This window comes from Coturnix japonica, chromosome 1 (genome assembly GCF_001577835.2).
Source record: "Coturnix japonica isolate 7356 chromosome 1, Coturnix japonica 2.1, whole genome shotgun sequence".
Taxonomy (NCBI): Eukaryota; Metazoa; Chordata; class Aves; order Galliformes; family Phasianidae; genus Coturnix; species Coturnix japonica.
The window spans coordinates 158585711-158598370 of NC_029516.1; the positions used below are offsets into that span (position 1 = coordinate 158585711).

Here is a 12660-nt window from a genome sequence, read left to right on the forward strand (position 1 = left end):
TTTAGGGGATCATAAGTTTCCTGTATTGCCTCTGCTTTGTCTCCTCCTTCATGCTCACGACAGCAAGCAAATCTCCCCACCTTACTGTGCAACTTCCAATCAAACAGGCTACTGCACATAACCATGTGCACAGGGCACCCCTAAAATAATGCCTCTTATTTATTTTGATGCAAACTACAACATATACAAAAAGCACAAGAACTCTCATAGAGCAGATTCTCAGCTGCAAAACACTATTTTCAATATGGTCCCCATTATGAACTGCACATTTTAACTAGGGATGAGCAAGATGATGGCTGTTTAGAATGTAGCTTGTTCTGTTGCTGTTGCCGCTGCTGAAACACACCACCCACTGCCTCACTCTGCTCCCATCCAGTGTTCAGTCTCTTTGAATGTTCAGTAAGGGTTGATGAATGTCAGTGGGTGCAATTCTTTCTGCATGAAGGAATTCAGTGACACACCTTTGCTCCATACGCACTTCCATGTCAAACACCATTCTGTCAGACTGCCCCTCTGCTGCCCTCAGTCACATGGGAACAACGGGTAAAGTTATTTTGGTGGGAAGATTCAACCTCTACTGCCATTCCACCACCACCTGCCTCTGATGTTGTGGGTCAACATGGTAACATAGGAGGCCTCACTTTTGGAGCCATTCTTATAAATAGCTGCCCAATACCTGGCCTGAATAAGCATGAGAAATCTCACTGAAAATCCATTGTCATGTAAAATAGACCATACAGATGAGCAGGTAATCAAGAAAGGTCTTTTACAGCCTTCACTTTACTGTAAATGCCAACTAGAATTCAGGAAGGATTAAGTGTTTCTAGAGGAACCAGAGCATTTGCAAACACAGCACTAAGCAGCTGCTAATGCTTTCTGCATGCAGCTCATGGACCACAGCCCACTTCTTGCATTCATTTACTCCTTTGTGTTCCCAAACCCACCATGAAAGGACACAGGAATTCTGTGCCATCTCTGCACCGCAGTGGTTTTCCTTCAATAGCAATCCCTCTAAGTGCGATTTTGCACATTACTGTTATCTTATGAAATCCTGGGGATAATGTTGCCTAACTGCTACAATTCCAAGTCATCACAAAACAGTCTAATTATGATATAGTTTATGAGTAACGAGTCCAAGGAGGATGTCACTGCAGTCTGGTTAAGAACAGATTCAGAAGTACAATGTTAACCAGTCTTAGTACAAATGGTATTGTGTATATTTACCAGGGGAGGTATAGTTGAGTCCTGCTAACAATAAGTTATAGGATGTATACTACTGTTGCTGTTGTTTCAGTGAATAGCTTATTTCATGAAAAGTGCATTCAATTTACAAAAGCAGAGAGACTTAAGTACTTGTATTGCTGCGACAGCAGAGCATTTGTCTGTTTGATATGCACGTTGTGCAGAAGGAAATCTGGTTTACTTCTGGCATACATTTGCTCGGTGCTAATATGTTTTTCAAAGCTGAGTTGCTGAGTTTGTGAAGGCTGATTTTACACACCACGTGCAGAGAATCGCAGGCACTGCACTCAATTGCCTTCTGCAAATGCTCAGCTGCATGGCACTCCTTACCTACACGGAGACACAACAGCATTTCAATCTGTGGAATAAGGGAATAGTATTGTCCTGAGACAGCACAGGCATAGAAAGGCTCAAAAGGGTGTTCAACATTTGGTGTAATCAGCTGTAGCTGAGGGCCACTTTTCTGCCCACCAACCACTGCCTGTGGTCTGCAGGCAGAAATTGCACACTTACAGTGAGAGCTGCCGAGTGGGGCTGGTGAAATGGAAAATTGCGGCATCTTGGTGGGTTGATTTTGGAGAAGGTCTGTTGCAGGAGCTACCCTGGAGGCCCCAGCACAGACATGGCACAAAGCAAACAAAGAGGGAAAGGATGAGGGGCACCCGCTGCCTCTCTTCTTTCTCTTCTCTTCTGAAGAATTTTTCCATTCAAATGACAGCTTGGGAAGTGACTGATGATTTTCAGCTCTTCTCCCACTTCTGGGGGCAAGGAAAAACAAGTGGATGAAGATTTAGAGGGACAGGGAGATGTATGGTGTGAGTTAAATGAAAACCACTTGGATGTCGTGGGGAAAGGTCATGGCCACTTATAATGAATGGCAGGGTTGGAGGAAAAGGGGTAGTAAGGTACATAGTCTGAAATACTCAGTCTTTCACTCTATGTTCTGCTGTTTCCAAGCTTAAGCACAGATTTAGTCTTGTTCAAAGACAAGTTTTCTTTGGTAAATAGCACAGAATTCAGCTCTTATACATGTCAGCAAATACGGCAGTTTTCAGAAGGCGATGCTGAGTGAGCACTGCAGTGCTGCAGGTAAATCTCAACTCGACTCCAGGTGTCAAGGTCCACTCAGTGTGACTTTAACCTCCCCACGTCCCCATCTGTTTGTTGTCACTGTTGGAAAAAGCCCTGCAGGGCAGCCTGGCTGTTATGTCCCCCAGTAGCTGCTGCAGTTTTGTGAACCCTAAGGGGGATTTCTATAATGGTTCAAGCATTGTATCAATATATTTAATCAGAATTTCTCAGAAGGAGTGGTGAGGCAGTGGCATGAGCTGCCCAGGGAGATGGTGCAGTCACTGTCCCTGGAGGTGTTCAAGAAACGTGGAGATGTGGCACTGAGGGATGTGGTCAGTGGGCACGGTGGGGATGGTCAGACTGGATGATCTTAGTGGTCTTTTCCATCCTTAATGATTCTGTGATAAATGTCCATAAATAAATCCGAGGACAATCCAAAACATTTTCAGACCTCCTAACAAGTTTCTAAATTCTTACTTCATTTGTGCTTCAGAAATAAGCCTTATTCCTTCGTCTGGGTAATAATACGCTTCCTTCAAAGACTTGTGGAAGTCCTTCATATTAACTGCAGCTGTGAAACAAGCCCTTGGTTAGGGTGTGAAGTTTCTGATGCATAAACATTCGCAGTCTTTATTTTACTCCTTACATAAATAAAACCACAAAATCCAGCGTGCTGCAGGCTGGATAAATCTTTCCTTTTGTGAATTGTTTTACGCAACTTCTAAGGGGGGCAAAAAACTTCAGGGTGGTTACTATGCCAACAGCCTGCGGGATTTGGGTGTTTTGCCCAGGGACGCATGTTGTCTTCAGAAGGCTGTGGGAGAATTTATGGGGCGTGTGGTGCTGACACTCACCCAGCTGTTCCTCCGCCCAGCCTGGGGGCTGTGGCTCCTGGGCAGCCCAGAGGGGCTGGGAGTTGGGAGGAAGTCGCAGCACTTCTGCTGTCCTCTGTGCTGTGTGCTCCTCCCGGGATCCTCAGCTGTTTGCAGGGGAAAGATTTGTCTGTTCTGCACTTTGGACCGGTCCACGGGGAGGTAAGATGGATATTTTCCTGAAAGTTTCCTTTTCAGATTCTTTTTTTCCCCTTCTTTCCTCAAGTTACAAACCCCCTCTGCTACATCTGACCATTTCTGAGTGCTTCTGCATGTGGGGACTGCTGCTGCTGTGACCCCAGAGCAGGGTGCTCAGCTCTGCCGTCCTGTGCAGCCTTTGCAAATTGTGAAGCATAACTCACCTTCAGGTGATGCTGTCCCCGGAGACCAGGGTTATTTCGGGGTCGTATGTGCTCGTTGTTGTGTGGGGAGACCTGAGAGCTGCCTTTTGGCATCTAACAGGGCGCTGTAAAAAGGGATGGGCTCATTAGTAGGGGTCTGTTGTGACAGGACAAAGGAAAATGGTTTCAAGCTAAAAAAGTGGTGATTTAAAGTGGATACAAAAATGCCTTTTACAGCTGGCACAGGTTGCCCAGAGATTTGGTGGATGTCCCATCCCTGGAGACACTCAAGGTCAGGTTGGATGGGGCTCTGAGCACCTGATGGAGCTGTAGGTGTCCCTGTACATTGCAGGGGGTTGGATCAGGCAATCTTTAGTGGTCCCTTCCAACTCAAGTGATTATGTGATTCTGTGATGCTACGAAGTCATTCCTGTTTTTATCTGATCTGCTCAATCAGTTAAAATGGGTGAGGAATGGTGGAAGCCACCGAGGGGAGGTGGGTGCTGACAGGGACAAAAGCAGAGGTGCTGAGGATGCCTCTGGGCTGGGGGCTGCCCTGTGCAGACACTGCTCCATTTGCTGGCTGTGCCTCCCAGCTCAGCTCCCCTGCATTCCTGCTGCCACATCCTCACACACTGTAGCTCGTCTGCTTTGGGCTCCAGATTACCCATGGGATTTTGGAATCCATCACACAAGCACATTTTTTTACAGGGGAAGTGAAGCCAGTGTGTAGCATTTTCTGCTTCGTTTACACCCACAAACTCTGCCTTCTCCACTCCTGTTGCTGGCATCAGCAGACTCACTCTTGCAGAGACATATGGGGCCTCGTGCATTAGGACACAGAAAATCCGGCTCAGGGCTCCTATAGGAAAGGAGCAGCTGTATCAATAAACACGACCAGTTGCTCCAAGAGTCATAAAATGGAAAGACACTGCAGAAGAAAATGCGTGGCAGGGACTCAGGCTCCAGACACTGCAGGAGAAGTCCTGGGAAAGGCAGTCATTCCTGGGAGGTCTCAGATGTGTTTTGTATCAGTGGTTCCACACATAAAAATATTTGTTTTAGGGGAGGAAATCAGAGGCGTAGGAACAAATACTTACCTATGCAAAAGGAAGCCTTGTTTACGCTTCATACATTGGAGAAATTGTTTCTATGTGGTCTGCAAAAACGTAACATTCGCAGTGCTGCCAAGTGACTCAAGTGAGGTTGAAGTATTTGGGGATGCTTTGGTTTTGCTTCCTCAACCCACCAAAAATAGCCATAAAAAGCGGTATGAAATCTACCATTCCAGTGCAGTTTTCTTCCTTCTACCTGTTTTCCCATGTAGCTTTTTTTATCCTGTGTATTTAAGCATTTCCACAGTGCAGAGGACAGAACAACCTCTCAGGAAGGCATGGCAGCCCCATGTTTGTTGGCTCTCACCTCTCCAGCCCTGCAGGACCCGTATGTCCTCCCAGCAGCCCTCCCTCCCACCACCTTGCTCTCCCAGTCCCTGCTGGTGGGGTCCTTCCTCATCACTTACATCTACCTTGGCTGGGCCTAGTCCTGCTCTCCTGCCTGATCACACCACTGGTCCCTCCTGCCACCTCGGCTTAGTGTCAGCCTTCAGTCCTATAATTCATCACATAGAAACCTGCAGTCCTATCAGTATGTAGGACATTGTGTCACCACAACTATACCCATCATATGATGATCCTGGATAACTTCCCTGCGAGAGCAAGGGACAGTTGGTATCTTCACCGCTGTGTTCCCTCTGGAATGGGATAGTGCTGAGCAGTGTTTGCATGCCTTCATGATTGGGTTCTTCTCCTTCTGCGATAAGTGTGTCCCACAACAGCAGAGTGCCACAGTGACATGCTGCAGAGCACTGTATCACTGTATGGGCTATACCTGAGCCAAGAGCTCTTCTATGCCAGTAAGTGGCAAACTGCCTGTCCTACTGCATGGTGGTGAAAAGGGTACCTGAGCCCCAAGTGCTTTCTCTCTGCAATTCTCTCTCTGATCCAAAGAAAAATGGTGTTTCTTATGAAAGTCCTCAACATGACCCACAGGGGCTTAATCTACCTTTTATTTATTTGCTCCTCTTTGTGAAATGGGGCTATCATTGATCTTCATTATTGGAATTTATTCACTATTAATGGAGAGAGCAGTGCTGTTTGAGCTGGTAAAGCTAAGAAAGGAACTTAAAACCATGTTGGTTTTTCCTTGACCTCCTTTTTAGTGCAAATTGGCTGGCATAACTTAAGATACAGCTCATCAGTTCAATGCCCAGCTTCCTAGAGAGAGCTGGATACCAGGATTTCCATGTAACCTTTGCAAGTCTCTTCCAAAATCTTTTGCCTTTCAGTGGATTAGTACAATCAGTAAGCAAATCCCAAATAAATGAGGAGCAACCAAACATGTCAAAGTGGTGAGTGACTAATTGGTACTTGTCACCATTCTTCCAATTTGCAGCGACGTTCCTACTGGTAGCACTGAGAGTCATCTGTTCTCAGAGCGGCCAGAAGTCTTCTTGGAGCATTTTGTATGTAATTCTATATCTTTGCTTCTCCTTTCCTAAGCACAACAACATAATCTGCTGCAAGGTTTGAAAAGAACACCAGCCTACTGTATCCGTCAGCATTCCTCGTTTCTTCTTCTATTTTGCCATCTAAATATGACAGGCCTTTAGATTCCGTCTCATAAACACAAGGAGCAGTATAATTTGACAGCCCTTGATGCCACACTCTGCATACTCCATTTCCATAGCCTTAGAAGGGCATAAGCAGAATTCATTTCCAAGAGTTTACGAAGCAGTTCTGATAAACAGAGACGGTTATTCAGATAAAAAGTTGATGAGTTGGATGGATTTTTCAGAAATACTTAAAGGGAAGGGAATAAGGGCAATGATTTATTCCTGTTGGAAACATTCCATGGGGCTACAGCAGAAATATTTATATTTTGTAAGTTGTTTTAAAATTCTATTGTAAGCAAATGAGGATACATTATTTTTAACTGTTCCATGTTCAATTGAATATTGCAAATCACAAAACTTATACACTTTCTCTTTTCTGGCAGAAAACAGTATTGATGCAATTGCAGATCATCAATCAGGTGATTTAGACGCTTTATATTTCATGAAGTGGTGCTATTGTAGTGTATTCAAAGCACATATAAGAGTCAGGCAGTAACACTGAGTCAGTCTGTGGGAAGATGAACTCCCCAGGGGACAGACACCCGACAGCTTTCCCTGCTTGCTGTGACACAGAAGACCATTACATGGATGTGTTTCCCAGCTGAGGTCTGAGAGATGAACTTGAATAAGGCTCTAGATGCTTTTAATTAGAGGAGTCTAAAAAGCTTCCCACCTAGGCAGAAATTCAGCCAGGCTGTTCACATCTGTGGGTGTTTTTGTGGCAGTGCAGCACATTAGCAGCTATCTTCATATGCTCTGTGCTTCACTCTGTGAAAGCAAGTAGCCCAAATTTTACAGCCTGAATCATTAAAATGCAATTTAAAGTTCTCTTGGTCTGATTTAGATTTAAGCAACATAGCAGGTACAATTAATAATTGATCAATTAGTAAAGTGAGGCAAAATCATGAGTTCTAATCTGCTGACTTAGATATTTTATTCCTGGTATGACACATTCATCTCTCTGTGCAGAGCTTCAGTAACCGGCAGTACTGACCAAAACAACATGAATTGCAAAATACTGAGACAAGCACAAAGCCAAGGACTGAACCTGGCTCATGCCATGGATGGTCAGGACTTTGTTTTAACAACCAAAGAGTAATGTGGTAAACAATTATATACACACAGGAGAACATGCATACACACATACATGATTTTAATGATGGTAAGTGTGCTAGGTACGTAATGAAAATATGAAGCGTATCATGGTTGCAAGCCTTCCTTATCCGAATTCCCTCAAGGCAGAGTTTTAACAGTTGCTATGTGTTAAGCCACGTGTTTGAGAGGAGAGGTGTGACTATGTATCTCAGTGTGTTAACAGTACCTGTGCTGGGCAAGGTGGTGAGGGAACAGCAGGAGCTGTTTTGGCTTTTGGGGTGTTCTTGTAGCCTTTTTCCATTACCTCTGGAGAAGAAGAGATCAAACTGATTCTTTAGAATCTGTGCATTACCCGTAAAATTGCATGACTTTTTCCTCTCCTCTCCTCTCCTCTCCTCTCCTCTCCTCTCCTCTCCTCTCCTACTCTCCGCTCTCACTGACTTTCCTCATTCTATCTTGAAGCGATTACAATAGAGAGTGGACAAGGCTAGGATAACTTCTCAACTCGTGACTGAGCTCTCCATAATTCGGAACTGGAGGGCCGGCTGAAACTCCGATCATCTACAAACAGTACCTAAATAAATCTGGACCATACAGTATGTCGATGAGCGTGCGCTATCATGAGCATGTAAGACGAGCGTGAAGGGTAGGATGAAAGAAAGGTGGAAGGTGAGACTACCTCGAGATTCTCCTAGGGTGCGTAAGAACGGCAAGTGCATATGCAGTGAAGGTGGATCCTGGCTCGCCGTCTGCCTCTGCCTGGCTACAACTCGATACTCTACTCTGTGCTCGTCGCTTCTATAATCTTCGCTCTCCTCTCCTCTCCATACATAGTTCCTGTCCCCAGTCATCTATTTCTTTGTAAGTATCTCCACTTCACTGAAGGCAGTTTCCCAGCTTTCTGCCAGACACATTTGGCTTCAGATCTGTGTGTAAAATCTCACCCAGCTCACAGTCAGACTAAAGAGTCAGCTAATAACCCAGGCAACCCTCCCCCACTTTTTTAAATTAAGCATTGCATTTTCTTGTCTTCAATCACACAGTATTAGCCTGCATTCATTAATCATCTTTGCTAATGCACAAGAAATGCCTCATTTTGGTTAATACTGTGTTCTGGGGGAGAGATGGTTCTTTGTATTTTTTGGTCCTTTGAGAATTAGGTTTTGCTGTTCTCAAAGTATTAACGCTGCATGGAGCCACGTGGTCCTGGCGGAATTGTTCTGCTGGTACTAATGGGATTACCTTCATGAACAAGAAAATGGTGTGCAGGACCAAACTCCCAGTTCATAGAATCATAGATTCACCGAGGTTGGAAAAGACCTCCAAGATCATCCAGTCCAACCATCCACATACCACCACTATTTCCTCACTCAAACATGTCCCCCAGTATATCTCAGTGCTTCTTGAATGTATTTTATGAGGAAGAAAAGTGAGAATATTAAGCATCCCAGTAGAATGACCATAAGTGGAAGCAGACCTTTACCAAGAGCTTAGCTGCATTAGTCATTGGCTGTAATGGCGAGAGGCTTGAAGGCAATGGTGGGTATTTCCACTGATCTGCTGCAAGTGGGAACCCAGTGTATGTTCTGATTTCTGTGCAGACCATGTTGCACTTTTAGGAGGATGGCAGCAAGAGAGAACTTTCTAGCAAAGTGGTGTATGTGAAGGCCAAGTTTGGTAAGAGAAACAAAAGGTTGTGGAAGGCAATGAAGTCCCAGAAAGAGAAAATACGTGACTATTGAGAACTAAATAGGCTGGAAATGGAAACCATGCAAATAATACCAGTGTTATCACAGAGAACATCTGTGGCTTTATCCTTTCCTGGAAAGCATAGACATATTTCAGTTTTCAAACCAGCTTTATCAAGGCACGTATAGTGTCTTTAATATTGACTTTTTATGTACAGAGAAATAATCATTAGCCCACCAATTAATTTAGACTCAGAAGTGAAAACGTAGATTAAATGAAGCATTTTTTTTCCTCCCCTTAGAGAAACATTATTGTCAAAGTGTCATTAAACAGAATCACAGAAGCACAGAATCAGCCATAGCGTCATAGAAGGCCTTGGGTTGAAGGGGACCTCAAAGATCATCTGGTTCCAAGCTCCTGCTGACCACTAGATCAGGTACTACTCCAGGCTGCCCAAAGTCCCATCCAACCTGGCCTTGAACATCTCAGGGATGGGCATTAATCATTGACATTTCATCACAAATACAGTTGTTTGATACACTTTGATAAATGTATTTTGTCTCTCCTCCTTATTATATGCTTTCTAACAGAACTGTGTAGTTTTTCTAGTACAGTTTATCAAAGGACTGTTTGTAAAAGTCTGGGGTCCATATGAAGCGATAGAGGCTACTTAGCATGCACAAACTGCAGGGAAAAGCCCACTTAACCAAGGTCCAGTCAGGAGCAAGCTCAGCGCCTGCTAACTCTCACAGCTTCCTGCAAGCTGTCTGCTGACTGTCAGGCTGTATGGAATGCAGAGGTTAGGGCTCAGACAGCTCTCCTGTTGTGTGTGGGCTCTCTCGCCATGCTACATCTTCACTTAAATCTGAGGGCCAAGCTACAAGTGTCAGGCCTGGGCTGTGGTGGAAGCCTTGGGAGCACTGCTGCTCCTGCCCTCAGAGTGAGACTCCTCAACCACCACAGCCTGGATTTTTCATAGGTAGAATGTTATATTTAGTGTTTCTATGCTTTGTCATATTTCTTTATGCTGTGCAAATAGTTTATGCTTCCAGAGGACATTTGATGAATTGTGTCAAGCAAACGCAAAAGCAGTTTAAGCACACTGTAACCTGCCTCTGCTTATTTACACTGGGCTCACTATATGCACGATCCTGGAAGTCATCACTGCTTTTTTGGAGATCATTTCTCCCACTGCTGCGTGCATCAATATGAGTTAATTTGGTGTACAAGAACCAGCTGCCTCATATATATTTCTTTCCTTCCCCCAAACCAACCCTTTGGACTCAGCTGTTGCATGCTCATTGAAAGTGACCTTGGTCTAAGTAGTAGTCATCAGCTGCATACTGTTAGATATACTAAGTAATTCACTTCTTTCTTTTTGTTATCTGTGCCACCTTTCTTCATTTCTTCTTTTGACTAAATTAAGCAGATATTTTAAAGACATTTTTGTAGCTTATTCTTTCAGCAATTTTTATTTTATTACATTTGTGTCTCTAGCTCAAACTTCCCACCACTGCTGACACATTCCAAAGTTCTCTTTCATCCTTTCATCTCTCCTACATTTCCTACAATGAGAAAATTAAAAAGGCTCTTGTACACACGCGTGGCGGTAGAAAATAAAAGTCTGTTGTAATGTTCAAAGTTCAGACATGAAACAGCTCACCGAACTGCCCACTCAGGGCAGGACAGACGCTGCAACAGCTGCTGAGCTCAACTCATATACTTTGTTAGATGTTTCCTTCCTTCTAATGAAAGAAACTTCTCACTCTACAAGAGATCCTGCATTCATTTTAACTATTGTTAGCATTGGCGTGATGAGGAGTGTACTTCCTTATTCTTGTTCTATTTTCTACTGACTCTTAATTATGATAATTTTTGTTCTACTTGCATATGGAAGAACTCAAGTGAAGTGCTCAAATGAAACCGGGATCTGTCCCTGCATTTATAGTGCTGCAGAGACTGAACTGCAGCCAGAATCCTTATTTCTAAGAGGGAGATGTCACCGTCTCCAGGCAAAGAGTCAATGAAATGGTTCATCCATTTAACAGATCAAAGAAACCAAATTAAAACCTGAATAATACTAATAATAGTAATAATAGTAGTAGTAGTAGTAATAATAGTAATAATAATAATAATAATAATAATAATAATAATAATAATAATAATAATAATAATGAGGCAAAACTCTCCAGTTAGCAAAATAAAGCAATGCAAAAGTGTTAAAGACAAATACTGTACAGAAACTACCTTTAAAATGAAGTTCCTGTCTGATGCTATCAATTTGCAGATCAGAGATAACAGATGGGAACAATTTGGCAGGTTATTTCACTGCAAAATTATTGAAAGCTGACTTTTATAAATTACCAGCTTTCTGCAAAGGCCTGCAAAAGGACTTTAAATTCACCCTGAGCTGAAGTGCTTTCCTTTTTGCCTTTGCAACTTGTTCTCCTAGCTTATGACAAGGCTCAGCATTTTTAAGTACAGTGATTTGGAACTGTTTGATGTTCCAAAGCTATTGCCTTGTTCCAATGTGTTAACTGGGACCTTGTAATTAAAAGTAACCTCTCAACAATGGACCAAGGGCTCCATGGCTCCTTGGTATGCTGGGTGGTTAGTTGCTGTGTAAGAACATTTTTGTGTTTCTGATGGAACAGCTTAGCTATCCAGGAAGAAAGCAGACCTGGTGGATAAATACCTTGCTGCTACATGCTTGTGTAACACACTAGAGAAATGACTGATGTGGAACATGGTATTCTTGGTGTTCTGACTGCTAAGAGAGGAATGAGGGATCTGGGGGAACCGATGGCATTCATCAGCAGAGCTCTGACTGTGTGGCTTGCAAAAAGGTGGAGTGAATTAAATACATTTGTTACAACATGGATGACAGTGTAAAATATGAATAGCATGTAGAGAACCTAGGGAAGAAAATATCAAGAAGAGCATACATTTAAGGAATGAATTATTTTTTTATGGTTTATATACTGCAGTCATTGAGACAAGGAATCCCCTCTTAATGTTAGAAGAAGCAAGAATAACCATTGTTTAAATATTTGGGCAATAGTCCACAAACCTAACTAGCATATCTGCCTACATGCCCCTTCTCATCCTCCCCTGGAAAGCCATCCTTTCCTGTTTCTTGCATCACCTCCCTTCCAACATGTCTGTCTGCAGAGCTGGAGGCACCCAGCACTCCGCTCCCTTGGGCGGGATGAGGCTTTCAAACAGACACAGCATCGCCCAGGCAGGAGATTAAAATCAAACTAAAGGGAATGCATTGCACCCACTGTACAAATTAATTATGGGAAGTCAGTGAATGCAGGGATGTGGAAGCCAAAGAATTAGTGAAAATAGAAAGGAAGCAAGAAAAATCATGAAAGACTGTCAGAACAGAACTGAAAAAGTGCATTCTGGATGCAGCTGGTGATTTAGGAGGACCCCAACCTATAGACTGCCACGAGAAAGTAAAATAGAGAATAAACATTTCTGTGTCTGTCTTGTTTCATGTTTTTCCTTAAGCCTCTTGGAGACAGGATAGTTGGTGAGATGGAATTCTGGAATTTAGTCCAGTTCTAACAACTTTCTCTTGAGAAGGAGATTCAGGCATCTGGCTAAAACTCTTCTATTGGATCTTTCATGATTTGTTTCCAGTGTAACTGTTTTAAATATCAACATCTAT

At 43.3% G+C, this 12660-nt stretch overlaps 1 protein-coding gene across 4 annotated transcripts in view; it reads left to right on the top strand.

The window, feature by feature from the left end:
- The window catches only part of SPATA13 (spermatogenesis associated 13), a 130366-nt gene that overhangs the window by 64421 nt on the left and 53285 nt on the right, over positions 1-12660 (top strand). For 2 of the 4 annotated variants that reach the window (XM_032442162.1, XM_032442163.1), the window contains exon 1: positions 3096-3347. The exons of the other annotated variants lie outside the window; for them this stretch is intronic. In XM_032442162.1, the coding sequence (XP_032298053.1) occupies positions 3111-3347 (237 nt within the window). In that variant the 5' untranslated portion in view covers positions 3096-3110. Of the gene's footprint in view, positions 1-3095; positions 3348-12660 lie in introns of those variants that run through there. 4 annotated transcript variants of the gene reach the window in all.